This window comes from Mytilus trossulus, chromosome 3, assembly GCF_036588685.1.
Source record: "Mytilus trossulus isolate FHL-02 chromosome 3, PNRI_Mtr1.1.1.hap1, whole genome shotgun sequence".
Classification (NCBI taxonomy): domain Eukaryota; kingdom Metazoa; phylum Mollusca; class Bivalvia; order Mytilida; family Mytilidae; genus Mytilus; species Mytilus trossulus.
This window is the reverse complement of record NC_086375.1, coordinates 30,058,167-30,081,424: the sequence shown is the minus strand read 5'-3', so window position 1 is coordinate 30,081,424 and position 23,258 is coordinate 30,058,167. Positions and strand designations below refer to the sequence as shown.

General features: G+C 30.5%; 1 protein-coding gene across 7 annotated transcripts in view; it reads left to right on the top strand.

Annotated features, from left to right (window-relative positions):
• The first annotated feature begins 31 nt into the window (after positions 1-31).
• Positions 32-23,258, top strand: part of LOC134711200 (centrosomal protein of 112 kDa-like) — a 45,972-nt gene continuing 22,745 nt past the window's right edge. Inside the window, exons 1-15 of one of the 7 annotated variants that reach the window (XM_063571656.1) lie at positions 32-52; positions 4,802-4,931; positions 5,612-5,629; positions 8,750-8,813; positions 9,214-9,331; positions 10,066-10,107; positions 10,978-11,117; positions 12,749-12,842; positions 14,200-14,281; positions 14,886-14,923; positions 16,580-16,652; positions 17,326-17,378; positions 18,903-18,992; positions 19,497-19,596; positions 20,108-20,226. In XM_063571656.1, the coding sequence (XP_063427726.1) occupies positions 4,829-4,931; positions 5,612-5,629; positions 8,750-8,813; positions 9,214-9,331; positions 10,066-10,107; positions 10,978-11,117; positions 12,749-12,842; positions 14,200-14,281; positions 14,886-14,923; positions 16,580-16,652; positions 17,326-17,378; positions 18,903-18,992; positions 19,497-19,596; positions 20,108-20,226 (1,134 nt within the window). In that variant the 5' untranslated portion in view covers positions 32-52; positions 4,802-4,828. Of the gene's footprint in view, positions 53-171; positions 297-378; positions 501-4,801; positions 4,932-5,611; positions 5,630-8,749; positions 8,814-9,213; positions 9,332-10,065; positions 10,108-10,977; positions 11,118-12,748; positions 12,843-14,199; positions 14,282-14,885; positions 14,924-16,579; positions 16,653-17,325; positions 17,379-18,902; positions 18,993-19,496; positions 19,597-20,107; positions 20,227-23,258 lie in introns of those variants that run through there. The other 6 variants (XM_063571654.1, XM_063571655.1, XM_063571657.1 and 3 more) reach the window with 6 other exon arrangements.

Genomic DNA, 23,258 nt, shown 5'->3' with positions numbered 1-23,258 from the left:
CATTGTGATTACCTTTTATCTAGATTACAGCTTATGTAATATAATCTATCAGGTTGTAATTTAATTATTCTTATTTTAATATTTTGTTTGTGATCAGAAAATAGTCTTAATTATATTTCAAAGGTAACTTTGTTGTGTTTATAATTCTTATTTCTTTATTCATAGCCTAAAATTGAAAATTCAAACATCCGGTCGTGTTACTGACCAAGCTTCTTTAAAAAAAATCGTTGCTATGATTTCGAAATAAGTTACTAGTCCTGCATTGAACACCAGGTTTGATAATCAACATACACTAGGTAAACCTCATGCATTTTCATAAATCATACTTCACATCGCACGAATAAGCTGATTAAAAAAACACAACAAAGTCAACGTGCCTGATCACGTTTATCGAGTTTGATTTGATTAGTATTTGTGTTTATATTATTTACAGTTGTACATATCTCACACTTAAAACGTTAAGGTTAAGTTGAAACAACCATTTATTATTGCATATATAGGTAAGATTACCATTGCTTGCATTCATCATTTCATACATAAAACATTCATCATGATCTTTAAAGAATCCGGGTCCGTACGCCCTAATTCACGTTTGCCCTAGTACCTGTTCGCCCAGGGTCCATTCGCTCTGATTTTTATTTTTTACTAATTGTTGTCTAGTGGCATAATTTTAAGTATTTGAATAAAATATGTTGAAGTTTGTTGAAAAAATCACCGAATATTGATATTGCCGCAATCAATTTCATCATTTTCCCTTTGATTGCAGTAGAATACTGGAATACAATGTATTTATCTTTGTTGATATTTATTACAAAATAATTGTATTCAGTCATTTACTAATGTATGCAGTATAACTTAGACTAGTCTCAGAGTATTTTAATGAATGAACTTGTAAATCCGTTTTTTTGAATTAATTTCAAGCTGAATATATTATCAAAAGAAATTTGTTTTTTATTTTAGATCCATCAAAAGACAGGTATCACAATAAGCAGTGATCCGAATTATTTTGTCATAAAACAATAAATTAATGATCCTATAATGCCATAAACTTTTAGATATTTCAATGTTTCCATAAATTTCAAGAATATATACCATAGAAATATATCTGATTAAGTTTATTCAGCTTCAATGCCCTGAATATTAATATTTTTTAGTAGGGCGAACGGACTCTAAGGGCGAACGAACTCGGGGCAAACGGACCCAGGGCGAACATGTTACTAGGGCGAACGGTCCAGATACCATCTTTAAAATGAACAGGAATTTAAAAGGTGTCAATTGAAGAAAAATATGACAGTAAAATGCATTTTTTTCAATTTCTATTTTACTAAACATGCTAAATATTTTAACATCTTTTGTCTGAACAAATATAGAATTTTGTGTATAATGATATGGACCATAATTTGGTATTCGGCCTTTGGTTTCTTTTTGTATCCTTTTTTATAAGTTCTAAAACTTTAACTTTTATTCTGTGGGTTGTGTTTGTGTTAGAATAGTATTAATGGAACAATTGAGTTTTTCGAGAGAAAAAATAATACATTTTGATTCACCGTTTACCAGGGTTCTCACTAAGGCGAGTCCATGAGTCCTGGACTCACCATTTTCAATACTGATGAGTCCATAAACGGCGTTTACGTGACAGGAAACTTAACAGGAAAACAATCTTTATTTTCTTTATTTTGCACAATATATTTCAAAAGACATAAATGAACACCATTACTAGTGTTACTTGCTTCATGTTAATATTTAAAATCTATTTTCAATGTTAAATTAAAGTTTTTTTTAAACGCGACAGGAAACCATAAGAAACCGAAAGCACTTTTTTAGTTTTATTTTATTGCAAAATCTGCTTAAAATAATCTGAACAGTATACTTTTTCTTAAAATCCATCTTAAATGTAACAGTATCCAGGTGTAATGATAAGTCGTTATACTAAGGCTATTTTTTTCTTATTTTTTCTGTAGACTTAGCTTTATTTTTTTATAACCATGCATTGGCAAGCTTGATAACTCGAAATTGTTTGTCAGTAACTAAATGTACGATGATGTCACATATGGAACCTTCTGACCTTGTTTGTTTACATTAAAATTTCAATGGCGTCAAAATCACGTGATGTCAATTCGTTATATCCAATCAAATTGCTCTACTGTCAATTAGGGGATTTTTCAGTCTACGGCAATTACGTTATTTCTTTCTGGGATATTGCTTCAAAATAGTTTGCAATAGTTCTGGGTTTTATTCAACAGGAAAACTCTTTTTTTGCCATCCCTTTTGACATCAAGGGAATTTTGTATGAATATTTACCTACAGTCATGATGGTCAGAATATCGATCTTTTTATAATGAATAAAAAGAAAATTCTATGAAAAATAAATGTAAATTGTTTCTTATTAACCAACTCTATATGCCTGTTCAAAATTATAGCATGGACATCGTTTTTTCATATATTTTTCCTTTCATTTTGGTTGGGCTTTTTTCGCGGGAAAATCGAGAAAGAGGTAAGGAGCATGTCATTTTTAGATTCCTAAAAATACGATTTGCTTGACCTGTATTGCCTGCCACAAGATTGATGACGCTGAATGGAATGTACACAAAGCAATGGAGGCCGGAAATGGGATTTTGTGAAGTTCTAGAATGTTTTTAAATAATCGGAAGTTGGGATTGAAATGGGCGTTAGAAAATTGGCATTTTTTGGCAATAATTGAGAACAACAATGAAAACTTACCTTTAGAAATGTTTTTTTATTCAAAAGTGCAGAAAAAACGTATTTTGCACTGTTTTTCTACGCCAGAAGTACCGTAGTGACATCAATGCGGAGTTTCCCCGTGTGTTAAGTTCAAACACAAATACATAACGAACTGACAAGATGAACGATCTTAGACTACGGTAGGATATTATAAAAGTCCTAAATATGTGCTTGTTTTGAAAACAATTAGTACAATTTATGTAGGAATTTCCATATTTTCTTCATTGATACAGGATACCATAATCGTTGTATCTTGATGTTTTAGCCAAAAAAATGTATTTAAATTTGGTTTTGAAATTTCAGTTATATACAGTTTATTCCAAATCATTGGCAATGTAAAATTCTTTAAATCCAGTAAAGAAAAAAACTTTTAACTTGGAATAAGAATCTTTAAAATAAGCACCATGTGATATTTGTGAACTGTACACCATCTACATGGTTTCCACATTTTAACCTACTTTAGTGGGCTAAAATCAATAAAGTACTTCCTTTCAAGTCATGCATGGTAAGAGATTACTTTTCCTTTGACAAGTTTATTGCGTTTCTGAAAAGTGTTTGCAGAACACGAATAAAAAAAAATAATTAAAAATTGTGACAAAGATACCAACTTTGTACATTCCATGTGTAACGGTATATTAACATGTATTTTTTATTAAATTATCTTTATTGACCTAAAATATCCAGTAATATTTACTGCTGAAGCAAAATCAATCCAACTAACATCGGCACCATGATAAGAGACGTAATTTCCATTGAATTTTCCAAGGACCCTTTACATTGTTATTGGGAAACGAAGTGTGTGAAAATGTCGGTCAAATCTGAAATCGATTTTGTCAAGTCATTAGGAATTTATTTTCACACAGGATCGTATGAAACATTATGCACATAGGAAAAATAAAAGACCCCCGGCGCAATCTCTTTGAAAATTGTATTTTCCTTTTTTAAACAAGACTGTGTTCTTACACCTGCTACAGAAATACTAATAGTTCTTGGTATTTTCATCTCACTATTCTTATTGGTCGATGTTCTTTGTTATTTGAAAGCGTTATGCACTTAGGAAGCGAAAAGTAACGCGAGAAACGACACAAAAATACGGTTGTATAATCTTTGAAATTTGTTAATTTCAATTTTTTTTCTGGGGAAGAGTAGCATACACTTGTATGTTGATAAAAATAATGGCATCTTTAATAGATGTAGTTACAACTTTTCTTACAGTAATTCACAATTTTATCACTTTTCTATAGTTATAGGAAACGAGCCCAATAGCAAATTATGGTCCATATACATAAATATAAGAGATAAAATTTTGACTTTATAAAACAAAATATCTGACGCCACAATGGAAAAGGGATTGTTGTTGACATCAAAAGTTCAAGCGGCTGGGTCAGCCGGTAATAACGATAAGGTGTATGAGGGCCAATGAGTCAACAATCCATCCAAGTCACAATTTGTAAAAGTAAAACATAATGCATTATAGGTCAAAGTGTCTTCAACACGGAGCCTTTGCTCTCACCAAATATACATCTTTACTCATAATAGTTAACATAACCTGTGAGTGGGAACACAGTCTGTTTTTTTGTTTTTTTTTAATCGAAAATATGTTGATAAAAAAACTGGAAATACCGTAACGTTTCTGATATTGGTTCTGTTGTTAGGGATTTAGTTGTGATGTTATTTAAGTTATGACGTACATGTATATTCAGTGTAAACAAAGAAACGATGTTATCAGGTTACATTTTTTTCATATCAAACAATTATTTTAAATTATTGGGTGTTAAATTCCTTCCTTTAGGCTATTTTGTTGATATGTTGATAAATAAACATTTTATTCAAATTCTCATGCAAAAAAGACTGGAACAGGAAGTAGATCTGAAAAAAAGTTAACAATTTTGAGTTCATTAGTAGAAAGAAAATATTATCTACTGTAATTTCGGGTCCTCGTCCCCATATTAATTTATTATAGTACTATTTTAAGATACCATAATCAGGTGTTTTTTAAGTTATGCATGATTTCAAAATAATGCATGTGGGATTTAAAACATTATTTTCTTTTTAAAAGGTTAGCTTGGTTTAAAATTGCATAAAAATGGCATTTTCTGAAGATCCTGTGTATGTGTCTTTGGACCAGAAGTTTGACAAAGTTTTGGCAGATATGAAGCCATATGTATTGAAGTTACCACACAAAACAGGTACATTGTAATATTAATTTAGATTTTAAAACGTAATAAACAATGTTTTGGAAAAAATTTATTCCTAATTTGCATTGCTTTTATAATTATCATCATTATATACTGTTTAAAGTATTTTTCTTTTGCTATGACTTGTTAGATAGGCATGATGTGTAGAACAGTTATATTTGCATCTGTAATATTATATTTTTCAGTGTCGATAAGGGCATTTACACTACATGTACACTTTGTCGGATTTAATAATTTTCACAATGTAGATGTGTCCAATCAAGTTTATCCACTGGCTGTTAATGTATGCCTTCACCATTACAAACTGGTTGGAAGATAAAAGGTTTTTCTTCTCATATCTCAAGTCACAAGAATTAAAAGCCTGTTTTCAAATCCTAAAGGTCATACATTTTTATAGTATGTTAATTTACCAATTCAATATGTCCTATTCACTATCCTGCCGTTTGTCACTGACTCACTCTACCAAGTGATGCCAGTGATGATGCTTTGCATAGAAGGTAACATATAGACCAAGTTTGTGTACCCAAAATATTAATTTATAAGAGTTTTAGACATCAGTTTATAGCCTCTTTTGTTTCATGTTATTCCCCTTAAATTTAGGAAATTGATAGGATTAAATTCACATATATACATGTCACACAATGTGTAATTTCCATTTTTATATTGAGCAGACCAGTCAACTAGAGATGGTAAATTAATCCATATGTCTCAAAGTCTTCCTCATAATCCTTTTCATCCATACATGTAGTATTTTATCTACACCTTTGTTCAATAACTCCAAGTCTTTAACAGTACTTCTGCTCATGACTTGTTAATAAATGTTCCATTATTTACTGTGTACTTTCTGAATAAAATTGAAAGTGTTAATGATTTTTGAGATTTTTATCTCAAGAGCCAATCATGTTCCAAAAACCTAGTGTTTTTTATGCCAGCAGCCCCATTTATCATGTTTATTGGCATTATGTTTTCTGGTCTGTCCGTTCATCCTTCTTCAGATTAAAGTTTTTGGTCGAGGTAGTTTTTGATGAAGTTGAAGTCGAATCAACTTGAAACTTAGTATACATGTTCCTTTTGATATGATCTTTCTAGTATAATTACCCCATTTTCACGATCCACTGAACATAGAAAAAGATAATGCATTATGCAGATGGGGCATCCATGTTCTTGGGACACATTCGTGTTTAAGTCACCATTAGAAATCATATTGGTAAAATAGTTTATTTTTATGTCAGAATCTTTTGAAAGAAAAAACTTGGATAAGAAACTAGAAAATTCCTATAATGGCCTTAGTCCATGCTAGAAGTTTCTACATATTAAGACTGACATCTGTCTTTTATTTCAATTGCTCAAAATAGATACTTATAACTTATAACATACTTTCATATAGCTATTTTAGACTACTGTTACTGACATATAGTTTTAAAACAATTTAACATTGAATAGAAATTACAAATATATATTCAGGCTGGTTTTATTTAAAACCACACATACATAAATTAACCTTTAAAATCAAACAAGTGATTTTGTGCAAAAGAGCATGGTTATACATATCCCTCTCAGAATGGTGGTGTATACTGCCTTAACTCTTGCTATGTGTCCCTTATTTTTCCCATAGCTTCCTTATAATCTAAAGACATCATACATCATATGATGGCATTTGCATCCATCACTGATCATTTTTCTAATTACAAAATATTGATAACGGGGTAAATTATTTGTAATCAATATAGCTCATGTGGCGTTTTGTTATTATTCTTGGAAATAAATTTGACATTTGTTTCATTTCTTCAGTTTTATTCCTTTTATATTGTTTAGCATGTTCATCTATAAAGTACAGTCAATGTATAGATAAATTTGGTTATATTTGATTTTGTTATTTGATAAATGAGAGTCAAAGATGATTTAATTTCATATTTGATTAGGCGACAAAAAGCGCTCAGGTAATGTATACATGCTCAGTATATATTGTTTAGTTGATTTGTTTTATTTTCATTTTATTTTCTACTCTTTCATGTCTTTGGTTAAAAATTGGGTTTTTGTTTTTAATTATTTATTTATTATTATTTCATAATCACTCACTCTTATTAAAAGGTCTGCAATCATAAATTAATAAAACCTAATAATATTTTTTATTACATTTGTCACAGATTTTTAATGCTGTACTTGTAAATGAAAAAAAAAATCCATTTATTAGTACTAGTTCTCAAATCATAGGTAGAAAAAAAGTTGATAATAAAATCAAAATCCCACAACCAGGAGCAAAGATTGTCAACAATCATGATATTCAATATATATCTGAGAATTTAAATTTAGCAATCAACCCTAGATTTACTATATTAGTTAAATGATAACTTTGTCATGTTGACACATTCTTAAAGCCATGTTAAAACCATTGAACTGTTTGATTTTTTCTTGAGATCAGTCTTTAATATATATAAATGATTTTTTTTTGTATTGATCTCTGATTATTTAATCAGATCAACACTAAGTATTTAAATATCCGTACTTATTAGCAGATATTTTCAAATCTAATTATTGAAGTATTTAATAGGTATTTTATTATTGTACCTCCTAAGACTTTAAAAATCAGTACATATAGGTCACATTTTCTTGATTTTAGTAGATGGTATAATGGCATAATATTTTGGGTTTTCAACTGGTTAGAATGTGTTATAGGGAATAAAAATGAAGAAATTTGAAGTTTTTGAAATTTTATGGCAACTTTGAATGAATTGTAGGAATTATAGTCTAGAATTTGTAAAGGAGAACAGCATGTAAATTTCTAATGAATGGAATTTATTATGGTGGTTTAAATACAAGTAAATCATTGATAAAAAAATGTGGATGAGTTACATTACGCATTGTTCATCAAAACATTTATATAAAGATTTTTTTTAGCGGTATAAAATCAAATGTAGTTTTTTGTGTTCTTTCTGTCTTCTTTATTCTTCAATCATTACTGTTATTGAAAAAAAATCACAAGTAGTATAGTATAGAGTGTGTTTTATCACAGGAGGTTGATGGGAGAGTGTTAAGTTTTTTTCCACACATTCACAAACATCCTTTTGTTTACCAACTTAAGTTTATGAAAATCCATTTCTAAACAGAATTCATTCCTTTGTTTATGATGTTTGTAACAAAATTTATTAGATGTCCTCCCCATGTTTACCAACCTTAATAAAAAATTTCCCATATTGACATTTAAAAGTCTTTATATCCAAAACAATCTGTTTTGAACCATATTTACAACATCAACCTAGTGTTTTCCTTGTTCAGTTTTGGCATCCAAATACCAGGTTACAATTTCATATAATTTATCAGTACATTTCTTAATAAAGACAAACTTTAAATTATTTCCTAATTCTAAAAAATTCTTTAAACTGAAAATGTCATTAAATGATACTGTTAATCTTCGCATATTTGTTAGTCATTAATTTTTGGATGTCCAATTCCTACATTGCAACTTCATTTTTGAAATTAGACAGAAACAATATTTGATTTATATATATATAAAAAAAAAATGCAATCAGATTATACTAATCCATTTTAAGTGTGGAACATGTCAAAAGGTCATTTTATTGTTTTTAAAATGGTAGGTTTATTGAAGTATTGGCTACCAACTTTTTCTTTAAATTATAGTTGGCTCATCTTTTTCAGAGTTAAAAGTCAATTGATATTCTAACTATATCCATTGTAAGTAAAAGACAATTATAGAACTTTGTCAAAAAAAGTATAACTGATATAATTCAAAATTACAAACTGATAAATTAGTAGAAGATATCTGTATCATTTTTTTAAATTTTTTTCAGATCGACAGAAGTGTGCCATCTGGATTAAGAAGCTTTGTGAACCAGTTACAGGCATTACAGGAAGGTATGTAATTTGATTAAAATAGTAGCAATGTATGCTGTTAGTCTGAGTTTGCTCAGGCATCTATGCTTTTTGGGCATCTCAGAGCATAGTCGAAGAAGTCAATCCTGGCTAAACTGTCACCTCATTTCAGCATTCACCTGTCTACTTATGTCACTTTCAGTTCCTCCTTCAAGTTTCTTCTATATCATTTATCTAAAGTCAGCGGTCAAGTCTCCAAAAAAATTTGGTTTGTGTAGATTGGTTTGAAATATAAGCATTGCACAAAAAAAAATCATTTCAATTGTTTTCCACAATGCTAGAATTGTCAGACAGAACCAAATGTTAATAAGTTACTTGTCCTGAAATTGAAAAAAAAGAGAACATAAGGTTAATATGTATTTTTGTGTCTTTTATCTTGTAGAAAGAACAGAAATGCTTATGCACAGTTAATGTTACACATGTTGAAGCGAGGAGTACTGGAAGGACCGTTTACCAGTAAACCTCAGGATGGGGAACTACCTACTTTACCTCCATATATGGTAGATATTTATTTAAGTACTTATAAATATAAATAAATTATCATATAGCCATGTAGATGGAACATTTTCTTTAAATCAACCTTTAAATGTTTGAAGTTATTTCACATATATACCGCTGGACCATTACAATTTTACAATTTATCATTTCTAATTCATGAACTTGTTCCTTATAAAAAAAATGAGGAGGTCATGAAATGATTTAATAGTTTACTTTCACATTTAAAAGATGCATTTTAAACTGAAAATTTTTCAAGAGGTAACTTAAAATTAAGAAAATACATTTAAAATGGTTTCTTTATGTAAATTTATTGGGTTGTAAAAGTGTTGACCGAAGTACATTTTGTATGAAGTAAGGAAGCCTTTATTATGAAAATGTAGGAATGGTCAACACTTTTAAAATTACTAAAAGGAGCATTCAATACTTACAATTAATTTTTTTTGCTAGGATCATTAATACATAATGTATCAATTTTTTCGGTATTTACCTGTGCACTTAATTGCGGAAGCTAGTGTCACAATGAATGTTACATTTTATTTAGAAATGAAAGTTAATATCAGAATGATGCAGGATTGCTTTTAGCCAATCAAAATAGGGCATTGTAAGGAAACATGCATGTAAAGTATTTATATAAAAATAACAATCTCACTATTATTAAGAAAGGTCATTTATACTACAGTTGCTCCAGACATTGTTATAACAGTATAATTTAATTGACATACTTGTATATTTTCAGTCTATCTATTTTGATGAACCTTCCTCATCACCTGACACAGATGTAAGTGTTACTATTTAGAGCAGGGTTTCAGGCATCATTTATTTTAATGAAGAAGATGAAATATTTAGAATAAATAGGATACTGTCCAAGAATATGGTCATAGAAATAAGATGTGGTATGAGTGCCAATGAGACAACTCTCCTTCCAAGTCACAATTTGTAAAAATTAAACAATTACAGGTCAAAGTGCTGTTTCAATACGGAGCCTTGGTTGACACTGACCAGCGTGAAACATGAAATAAGATTGAGAATAAAAATAGGGAAAGTTTCAAAGAGACAACACTCCAAGCACAGAGCATAAAATAGCAGAAGGCCACCAATGGGTTTCCACACATTTAACTTTGAATGAAAACACAAATGTCTGGGTTATTTTCAATGACGAACTCAATTTACAACAACACAAGATACACTACAGCTCGGGTGGATTTTGCTTTGTCCACTTGCCCACCATTGAAGTGGGCACCTGGTGGGCAAATTTCTACCTTGTCCACTCTGCCCATTCCTAGGAGTTAACATGCAATTTATTTTGTTTCATCTAAAGACTTGCAAGTACAATCACTTGAAAAAAGCAGATAAGCATTTGTAATCAATATTTTTACGAAAAAGAGATTATAGCTAGAGTGGGTATGGGTGGACTGTCCATGGTGGGCAGGTGGAAAAAGCTAAATCAACACGGGCTGTTGATATATGCGAACCAATTTGTTATTCTATTTGTCTTTCATTACCTTTTAAAGGCATTGCAATGATTTAGAATTTGTTGGGGAAACAGCTATTCTAAGATTAAGCTAATTTTCACCTGTATTATTTTGATTTATGCAATATATATTTTTAAGACAGAACTTTCTAATATAGTTGTAATAATTTTTTCTAGGACAAAGTACCAGACTGGGTGAATGGAGAATTAACAAGTTCTGTAGGATCATCCTTATTTAGATCTAACATCGGTAACCCAGCAGCATCATCAACATGGAAGTCCTTACCCTCGCCCATCTCCCCACAGAAATCCAGAAGGTATTCTAAAATCCCTAAGCCACGGAGGTATCATTCATATTCATGTAGATGTTTTATGGAAGCTGGCATGCACAAGAAATAAGGACATTTGTTAATTTATGGCTTGATTTGGCCAGTTTGGAAAGGTTTTTGGTTTACACAGGTTTAAAATATATATTGATGTTAGGATTCTGCAACTCTTTCACAAAAAATCTTACGACTAAAAGTAATTGTAAACTATACTGAAATTTGTATGACTTACAAGTATGTTTACTCTTAAAATTATTGTGAATAGAGCTGCTTGTCTGTTAATTTTACTTGAGACCATTTTCTTTATTAATCTAAAAAGAGTTGTTTTAAGTTTCCAAAAATTGACACTGACTATGCCTAATTGTAGCTCCTTTTAAAAATCTACAATTGTCACCTGATTTTACATGCTATAACTTTACCTTTTTTTCAATATTTAAAAATGTTTTGAATACCTTGTGGAACAATTTAAATTGTAAAGTTGGAAGAAAGTTGTTTTAGACATGAATGTATTTTGCTCTAGCTCAGATTATTTCAGATTTTTTCCCCCAAACTAATAAAAATGTGTATCATTGACTCTTTATTACTCATAACATACAAACTATTAAATAAACGTCCTTATAACAACACTAAATGCTTAGCACTACCATTCAAACACTGACATTTATAGATGCCTCACACACTTTGCTTTTTAAATATGGTTGATGATAACATTGTAATAAAACACTTGCGTAATATGTTTAAGATGATTGTTCAAGAAGTAAATATTAATTTATGGCATTGAATTGTTAAATTGTCCATATATAAAATTGTGTTTTGCAAGCATAAGTTATTTTTATAATATTTTTCATTGCAAACTAGTTTAATGAAAAATTTTATAAAATAAAATCCACAAGATCATGTCTCTAGTACTGTAAAATAAGTGGCTCTTGCATATTTATTTGAAATACAAAACACCCATCTTTCAGCTTGTAGAGATAACAAAGAAATAATGGTACTTAGAATACTTGTATGAAAATGATAGAAATGTGGTATGGTTGCCATAATGACAACTATTTATAAAGACCAAAGAAATATGATGTTTACAATTACAGGTCACTGTGCAACAATTTTCACATGTTATATTTTTAACTGCTATATATATGGGAAATAATAATTTCATGTTGGGCTTGATTTTGATAAGAATTGTTTGACAATTCAAGATACGTTTATAGCATTTGTTTATGATACTGATTTCTCTAGGTGACATGTTTATGTCCTAATTAACACCTTTAATGGTCCTTAATATGTTGATCACTTTATCTTGCATTAATTAGTGTTGTCACTACGATTCACAGGGTCAATGTTTACTTTGCAATTTTCTTCAATCCAGACTATTTTTAACCTCTGTTTCTAAAGGCTTTTACTTTTCAATTTAATTGATACCCACAAATTAAAGTACTTTCTCAGTAACTATTTTTTTTCATAAAAAATTATCTTTGATTCTACAGAACTATTTAAAAATCTAGATTTTATTGCAGGCATTGCATAATAAAACAAAATATTTGATTAAAATTTCAACTTAATATATAATCTGTATTATAATGATATATATTTTATATTAATCAATTTCTATGTAATTACAGGCGAGCTTATACTAGCATAGGAATAGATTTAGACAGGGATCCAGGATACACATCCCCTAGCAGAGGTCTAGAAAAACCACAACCAGGACCATATGTAAGTTTGGAAGGATTGTCAGTGTCTATTTTATTTCAGGAAATTATAAATATAAATATATAAAAAAGATTTCTCTGTCTATTTTTAGTCAGAGAATTCTCTGTTTAAGAACCTTAAGCTTTCTGGGTGATTTTTTGGGAGGATCTAAGCAAATTGTGTCTGATTTGTTTTTTCCTTTGCATACAATGTTAAATGCATTACATGCCTTAAGCTTACACACATACAAAAGTTAACGCATGAAATCTTGATCTTATGGTATTTGTCAAGACAAACATATTAAACCAAGGTTTTATGCATGTTCTTTGCTATTATCTCATTGTTTTGCTTTTCAGTAGATATGCATGTTATTTCTAAATGTACTGTTAATGTGAAAATAATTGTACATTGTATGTGAAAAATCATTCAAACCGTCACTTTACTGTGTTATCTTCGTTCATATAAAACCAGTCCCCTCTCATTTCATTCCTTCATTTTCACATCTTTTACTTTCATACATTCTTCATCTCTTCTTACATTCTGCCTTCTGCATTTTTGACATTTCATTTTACTAATCTTTAGATGAAGTCAGTTATTTTTTTAATATTGGGTATAGGTGTTGACTTTTTTTTTTTTAATTCTGTTAACATTATGGTGTGGTTTTATTTAGTCTTTAATCTTGATTTACGAAACAGTCCATACATGTGTTAACCAATTTTCTTACAAATGGTTTTCTTAGTAATTGAATATTAAATTGTTTCATATAACAATATGTTAAAAATAATTAGAGCTACTTTCCTAATGCTTGTAGTTAAAAGGTTTGCTCAATTATTGTAGTTAAGATTAAAATGTATACAAGATAAAGCGCCACCTACAATGTATACAGGCTGAACCCGTCCATCTGTTGATTGCAGATGTCAATCTTAATAACAATGCTTGAGCAAACATTTATAAAAACAAAGCAAGCAAGCCAACCAAACCTTTAAACTTGCACCCGCTAAGTGGAATGGGATTAATATAAGTTGCAAAACTTGTTTCCCAATCCACTATAAATAAATATGTTAAAACTTGAACTTTAAACTACAAGCATTTAGAAAATAGCTCAAAACAAATGTCAGTTGTTGATATTGTCATTTATTGAAATGCTGCTCTGTGTGTGGATCAAGTGGCTTCACATGAGCAAAATCAATTTAAATAACCTTACAAGTTTTTAGATAACTCCTGATAAAATTATGAACTTTTTTTTAAAGAAAACTGGTTAACAAATGAATAGTTTTTTCTGTATGCAGCACATACTATTTCATGATCAACATAAGTTTATTTTTGCAAAGGGACACAATTCCCTGTATATACTGTATATAACACTAGGTGATGATTTCAGGATGATAGTTTTCTGGGTAGAGGTCACCAACAAGATCGAGTCCATTTTATGTCTGATGACGAAGGTAGTTATATAAAAAAGGGTGAGTGTCTCCTGTGAATTGCATGGTTTTGTTTGGCGGTACTCACTTGATTTGGGAGGAAACAGAAATAAGTTTGAGATTTGCTTTTAGTCTTAAACTTAGGGAAAGATAAAAAATACTTTTTTGCATGATAATTTGAGATGTTGTTTATCGACTAATTTGGAATGGAAATATTTTTTTCTGTTAACCCAGGTGGTTATAATTAAATTTATGATGTGTAACTTAAAGTTTTATTATGGCTTGTATAATCAGTTGTATAACTTGTCAAAAAGATTAAGTTGTTATTAGTTTTTCAAGTAAATTTCAAGCAAGCATCTTGTTATATTCTAAAAAATAAATTCATGGTAATTATTTTTTATCTTACTTGGATAAAAAATCGATACAAATCAAATATTCAAAAATTTCATTTACATCTGATTAGCAGCCAATTTATTTTTTGGAATGCTTTTATAGAGCTATTATTGTAGTTATTAAAAAATCATTGTTTGAAATCCTTAATTGTGTATTAGGAAGGAAATATTAGTATAAATTATTTATATGGAGACATATTCAAAGTTCATATTCAAATTATAATTTCAAATGACCCTTGCATGTTTTAAACCAGATGAACAGAAGAAAAAGAAAGATAAGATAAGGAAGAAGGTAAGAGCACAGCAGTGAAAGACTTGGCATTTAATTACGCAAGTCATGAAATGTTGTTATGTTATTTGAAAACAAAACATAGCTGGATTGATATCCTGGAAAAAACTGTATCGTAATTACTTATGTAAATTATTTATATATGATCATTTATTTTATTACGTTTTACTAATGTAGATACATTTATATTTATCATAACATTTGCATGCATATATTTATCATTTTCTGCTTTCCTATTTTCATATCATCAATCTAATTTTTCTTGTCTTATTCATACATTTCAGAAAAGTTTTTTGCTATTTTCACATTTGATATTCTTAGTCTGTGACTTAAATTTAGTATAATGTATATTATCACATATTTTGTACTGATATGTAAGTTTTTGCATGGTCAATTATAGGCGGTTGGTTATCAGCCCTTGGGGCCGATATCGATATCAGCCCTGGAAATCCATATCAAGCCCCCGAGTTTAACTTCCTGTAACCTGTCAATCAAAGACTATTTTTAAACAAGTTGGTGAAAAATATGTGATAAATAGATTATTACATGTCATTTTTCATATGGTCCATGGTATCAGCCCACGACCCATATCAAGCCCTCGGGCTAAAGCCCTCTGGCTTGATATGGGAGTCTAGGGCTGATACCAGGGCCATATGGAAAATGCCATGTAATAATCTATAAATACAAAATAATAAACAAACAAATGATATGATAAACAACAACAAACAACCACCATTGATTTTCAGGTTCATTTAAAAAAAAAATATGTTTGAATTTAAGAACATTATTTCCACCAAACTTGATATTTACAGTATAACCAATTATACAAATATAGCTAGAGCTAGCTTTTAGTGTAAAGTGTAAGTGCAGTTAGATAGCATAGCAGTTTTGCCTTTCACCATTTTGAAAAACTTTTACAAGTACATTTGTACCTACTCACATGATGTACTTTTGCACACCCTGTTTTATTTTCTTATCAGATTTTTGGGTGTTTTTTTTTCAAAACAAATCAATGGCCCTCCAGTGTGGCAGGGGTATGATTTTCTAAACTTTGATTCTAGCTTTAATTGACATAAAGGACAAGTCTGAAAAGCCTTCATGATAAATAATCATGACACTTGACCAATATAAGTTTTGTTACTGAAAAATGAAATATGTGTGATATATGTAACTGCACAGCATGGTCACAAGTTGTCAAAGTATCAACATGTCATTTCAATTGCAGTACAAATAAACTGATACACATAACATTAATTTGCCAAGTCCTATTTTGATGCTCAATAAATGAAACAACTGAAATAATCTGCTCTATATTTTACCCAAAACTTGTCAGTTAGAATTAAGCTGTGCATTTTTTGGTCAAATATTCAGATTACATTCTGGAATAATAGAATGAGATGGTAATAATTCAATTGTATGTACTCAGTATAAGAAATTTGAAATGTACTTTTAAACAAGAAGATGTGGTATGCTTTGCCAATGAGACAACTTTTCATAACAGACCAAATGTCACAGAAATTAACAACTATAGGTCACTGTATGACCTTCAAAAATGAGCAAGCAAATCCCATTGTTAGAATATTTCTGAGGTAAGAAATTATGTTACATTTTGTTTGTTTCAAGTTAGTCCATAATACAGTAAATATTAATTTATTACAGGGGTCTGATGAAGAATTAGCTCAGCCATCGCCTCCTGGTTATGAAACTGGTGGTGTCACCAATCTGTTTGGGAGTAAGTTTATTCAAATAATTTCTAACGTTAAAATTGTGAATGGAAATGGGGAATGTGTCAAAGAGACAACAACCCGACCATAGAAAAAAACCAACAGCAGGTCACCAACAGGTCTTCAATGTAGTGAGAAATTCCCGCAGCAAGAGGTGTCCTTCAGCCAGCCCATAAACAAATATAGACTAGTTCAGTGATAATGAACGCCATACTAATTTCCAAATTGTACACAAGAAACTAAAATTTAAAAAAATACAAAACCCAGAGGCTCCCGACTTGGGACAGGCGCCAAAATGCGGCAGGGTTAAACATGTTTATGACATCTTTTGATGAGTAGTTTGATTTTTTTGCATTTCATTAATTTCTCCAACATAACTATTTATCTACAGACCTGTGTTTATATCACATTAGTATGAAATGTAAATACAATGTAGTTGTTGGATGCAGTCTTCACACTAAGCCTTTAAGTCACTGATCAGACACTCAATTTTGTGCAAATCCAATAAATCTATAATTGAAATTCTTACAGGGCCAATAGTAGTTTTTAATATAAAAAAAGATGTGGTATGATTGACAATGAGACAAATCTCCATTCATTGATATATTCATATTGTGTTTTTATGTTTAATTTGGATTTGAAGAAATTTGTACAACATCTTTTTATTATTATTTCTTTCAGCTACTGGAGGGACTACTTTCTTTGATGATCACACAAAAGACTATGGGAAGGAGGTAAAACTTTACCTTTGAAATATTGTTTTATTTATTTTCCAAAATATTACAAAAGTTTAAATGTTAAAATTGAAGTCTCTTTTTAGCTCACCTGGCCCAAAGGGCCAAGTGAGCTTTTCTCATCACTTGGCGTCCGTCGTTGGCGTCGTCCGTCGTTAGCTTTTACAAAAATCTTCTCCTGAAACTACTGGGCCAAATTTAACCAAACTTGGTCACAATCATAATTGGGGCATCTAGTTCAAAAAATGTATCTGGTGACCCAGCCAATCATCCAAGATGGCCGCCATGGCTAAAAATAGAACATAGGGGTAAAACACAATTTTCGGCTTATAACTCAAAAACCAAAGCATTTAGAGCAAATCTGAAAGGGGTAAAATTGTTCATCAGGTCAAGATCTATCTGCCCTGAAATTTTCAGATGAATCGGACAACCCATTGTTGGGTTGCTGCCCCTGATTTGGTAATTTTAAGGAAATTTTGCTGTTTTTGGTTATTATCTTGAATATTATAATAGATAGAGATAAACTGTAAACAGAAAAAATGTTCAGCAAAGTTATATTTACAAATAAGTCAACAGGACCAAAATGGTCAGTTGATCCCTTTTGGAGTTATTGCCCTTTATAGTAAATTTTTAACCATTTTTCATATATCTTAGTAATCTTTTACAAAAATCTTCTTCTCTGAAACTACTGGGCCAAATAAATAAAAACTTGGCCACAATCATCTTTGGGGTATCTAGTTTAAAAAATGTGTCTGATGATCTGGCAATCCAACCAAGATTGCCGCCACGGCTAAAAATAGAACAGGTGTAAAATGCAGTTTTTGGCTTATAACTCAAAAACCAAAGCATTTAGAGCAAATTCAGATGGATCGGACAACCTGTTGATAGGTTGCTGCCCATGAATTGGTAATTTTAAGGAAATTTTGCCGTTTTGGTTATTATTTTGAATACTATTATATATAGATAGAGATAAACTGTAAACAGCAATAATGTACAGCTAAGTGATACCTTAAAATAAGTCAACATGACCAAAATGGTCAATTGACCCCCATAGGAGAAATTGTCCTTTATAAAATTGAGAATGGAAATGGGGAATGTGTCAAAGAGACAACAACCCGACCAAAGAAAAAAACAACAGCAGAAGGTCACCAACAGGTCTTTAATTATAGTCAATTTTTAACAATTTTCATAAAATTTGTAATTTTTACTAAAATTTTCCACTAAAACTACTGGGCCAAGTTCACTATAGATAAAGATAATTGTTAGCAGCAAGAATTTTCAGTAAAGTGAGATGTACAAACACATTACCATCATCAAAACACAAAGTTGTTATGAATCAATCTGTGTCCTTTGTTTAATATTCACATAGACCAAGGTGAGCGACACAGGCTCTTTAGAGCCTCTAGTTTCTTTAAGTTATTGTTAAACATAGCACATGTATTTGTTAAGGATACTTTTAAAAATTTTAATTCATATTTCTTTGTAATACCTTTCAAATGGATTGAGTATACTCTATTTCTGTAGAATATACAAATGAAGACCAAGATGCTGGAAGCCAGATTCCATGAAGAAAAGTTAAAATTACAACAAAGACATGATGTTGCAGTACAAAAGGTTGGTCTAATATATTTATTTATACATAGGTTTTGGTATATGATTAAAAAATTCTGGATTTGTGCATTTATTTTTATGCCCCATTTATGTGGTCTGTGAGTCAGTTCGTCCGTCTGGCTTCAGGTTAAAGTTTTTGGTTGAGGTAGTTTTTGATGAAGTTGAAATCCAATCAACTTGAAACGTAGTAAACATGTTCCCTATGATATGATCTTTATGATTTTAATGCCAAAGTAGAGATTTTATTCCATTTTCATGGTCCACTGAACATAGAAAATGATAGTGCAGATGAGGCATCCATGTACTGGAGACACATTCTTGTTTATATTGCATTAAGAGTTAAAAAAATCACTATAAAGTTCAGTTGATGTGAAAATTTAACTCCCAGTGAAATGTTTATGCATAGAAAACTAAAAAATATTGGTGCTGACAGTGAATATAATCCAATAACAAAACACTGTCAAGCCATATTGAAATATCTTATCTTTAATTCCTCTTGTGTTATAGATACTGGACAGGAAAAATACTGAAATTGAAGAATTAAAGGCAAATTACAGAGCTAAAGCTAAAGAGTTGGAAGATACTATTACAAAGTTGGAAAGAAAAAGTAAGAAATAAAGCTTTTTTCATGAAAAAGATTTTGACAAGAGAGGCAAAAGATATCAAAGGAAAATTCAAACTCCAAATTGAAAATAAACTGACAACAGTATACAAAAGTCAACATAGAAATCTAATCATTGAGCAACACAAACATCATCAATAATCAAGGGTGTTCTGATGCGCTTCACAATGGTAATGATTCTACTGCACATGTGGCACCTATTGTGATGAAGTTGTGAATAAATTTAAGATGAACAAAAATTCACCATCAACAATTGTATTTCTTTGAATATGCTAAAACAACAAGACAACCACTAAAAATGTTCTTTACATGAGACAGGCAGTATCCTACATTTGGTAAGATCAAACTAGGTTATTTCTTCACATCAACCATGGCATCTTCAGTTTTGTTCCTTAAAGACAAAAATAGGAAAATGTTTCATATCATATATAATTATTTGGTGAAAAGAATGAAAACTTGTACAAAGAGCAGAAATGTATTGTCATTTGTTTTACAGTCCAATCAGTTGTCAGAGATTCTCAGAATGTCAGAGAAACAAAAGATAAACAGATTGCTGAATTACGGAAAATGGTGGAAGATACTACAGAAAAACGCAAAAGTGATTTTGAGAGAAAGGTATGCTTCCTTTATTTTGTCAACTTGTTGTTTGTTTTTAATATTTTATATTCATTTACACAGAGAAATTCTATGTAAGAGATAATATGAAATCTTCCCTCAATGCTTTTTAATTTCTTTTTTAATCTTGATAATTAAGAAGCTTTAACACATAATTTTGAAAATAAACTATGGAGGTTTGAACAACCATGACTACCCATGAGAGTAACTCATGATCTATAATAATAGACAAAAAATGATAAGAAAAAATTTATATCGATATTGACTTTTTAGCTCACATGGCCCAAAGGGCCAAGTGAGCTTTTCTCATCACTTGGCGTCCACCGTCTGTTGTCTGTAAACTTTTACAAAAATCTTCTCCTCTGAAACTACACAGCCAAATTAAACCAAACTTGGCCACAATCATCTTTGGTGTATCTAGTTTAAAAAATGTGTTCAGTGACCCGACCAACCAACCAAAATGGCCGCCATGGCTAAAAATAGAACATCGAGCAAATCTGACAAGAAGTAAAATCATTTATCAGGTCAAGATCTATCTGCTCTAAAATTTTCAGATGAATCGGAGAACCCATTGTTTGGTTGCTGCCCCTAAATTGGTAATTTTAAGGAAATTTTGCAATTTTTATACGACCGCAAATTTTGAAAAAAATTTCGTCGTATATTGCTATCACGTTGGCGTCGTCGTCCGTCCGAATACTTTTAGTTTTCGCACTCTAACTTTAGTAAAAGTGAATAGAAATCTATGAAATTTTAACACAAGGTTTATGACCATAAAAGGAAGGCTGGTATTGATTTTGGGAGTTTTGGTCCCAACATTTTAGGAATAAGGGGCCAAAAAGGGCCCAAATAAGCATTTTCTTGGTTTTCGCACTATAACTTTAGTTTAAGTTAATAGAAATCTATGAAATTTTGACACAAGGTTTATGACCACAAAAGAAAGGTTGGGATTGATTTTGGGAGTTTTGGTTTCAACAGTTTAGGAATTAGGGGCCAAAAAAGGGCCCAAATAAGCATTATTCTTGGTTTTCGCACAATAACTTTAGTTAAAGTAAATAGAAATCAATGAAATTTAAACACAATGTTTATGACCACAAAAGGAAGGTTGGTATTGATTTTAGGGGTTTCGGTCCCAACAGTTTAGGAATAAGGGGCCAAAAAGGGACCCAAATAAGCATTTTTCTTGGTTTTCGCACCATAGTGTTAGTATAAGTAAATAGAAATCTATGAAATTTAAACACAAGGTTTATGACTATTAAAGGAAGGTTGGTATTGATTTTGGGAGTTTTGGTCCCATCAGTTAAGGAAAAAGGGGCCCAAAGGGTCCAAAATTAAATTTTGTTTGATTTCATCAAAATTGAATAATTGGGGTTCTTTAATATGCCGAATCTAACTGTGTATGTAGATTCTTAATTTTTGGTCCTGTTTTCAAATTGGTCTACATTAAGGTCCAAAGGGTCCAAAATTAAACTTAGTTTGATTTTAACAAAAATTGAAACCTTTGGGTTCTTTGATATGCTGAATCTAAAAATGTACTTAGATTTTTGATTATTGGCCCAGTTTTCAAGTTGGCCCAAATCGAGGTCCAAAATTAAACATTGTTTGATTTCATCAAAAATTTAATAATTGGGATTCTTTGATATGCCAAATCTAACTGTGTACGTAGATTCTTAATTTTTGGTCCAGTTTTAAAATTGGTCTAAATTAAAGTGCAAAGGGTCCAAAATTAAACTAAGTTTGATTTTAACAAAAATTAAATTCTTGGGCCTCTTTGATATGCTGAATCTAAACATGTACTTAGATTTTTGATTATGGGCCCAGTTTTCAAGTTGGTCCAAATCAGGATCTAAAATTATTATATTAAGTATTGTGCAATAGCAAGTCTTTTCAATTGCACAGTATTGTGCAATGGCAAGAAATATCTAATTTCACAATATTGTGAAATAGCAAATTTTTTTTTTAATTAAGAGTTATCTTTCTTTGTCCAGTATTGTAAGCAAGAAATATCTGCAATAATTTTTTTTAATTGGAGTTATCTTTCTTTGTCCAGAATCAACTTAAATCTTTGTTATATACAATATACAATGTATATTCACTTTTTACTACCAACTGATAAATTTAAATAATCTTTACCATTCAGTGATAATCAGTTTTTTTACATCTTAATATTTTATGATGTATTTAAATGAGTAGTAATTGTTGCAAACTCCATTAGAATATTTTAATTGAAATTAGTTTTGGAATAAGGGAAAGGGGGATGTGATTAAAAAATTGGGTTCAATTTTTCTCATTTGAAATTTCATAAATAAAAAGAAAAATTCTTCAAACATTTTTTTGAGAGGATTAATATTCAACAGCATAGTGAATTGCTCTAAGAGAAAACAAAAATTTTAAGTTCATTTGAATACATTCATTCTGTGTCAGAAACCTATGCTGTGTCAACTATTTAATCACAATCTAAATTTAGAGCGGAATCCAGCTTAAATGTTGTGTCCATACTTGCCCCAACCGTTCAGGGTTCAACCTCTGCGGTCGTATAAAGCTACGCCCTGCGGAGCATCTGGTTGGTTATTATCTTTGAATATTATTATAGATAGGTTAACTGTAAACAGCAATAATGTTCAGCAAAGTAACACATAAAATCTACAAATAAGTCAACATGACCAAAACGGTCGGTTGACCCCTTAAGGAGTTATTGCCCTTTATAGTCAATTTTTGTAAGTTTTTAAAAAATAATTTCCTCTGTTACTAATGGGCAAAGTTCATTACAGATAGAGATAATTGTAAATAGCAAGAACGTTCAGTAAAGTAAGAACTTCAAACACATAACCATCACCAAAACACAATTTTGTCATGAATCCATCTGTGTCCTTTGTTTAATATGCACATAGACCCAGGTGAGTGACACAGGCTCTTAAGAGCCTCTAGTTTTTAATGCAAAAGAAAATCACAATACTAGTTTATGAAAAGCCAGGGAAGAGAGTTATCTAATTTGAGTTTTGAAAATTCTATTGCAAGGTAAATATTTAGAAATG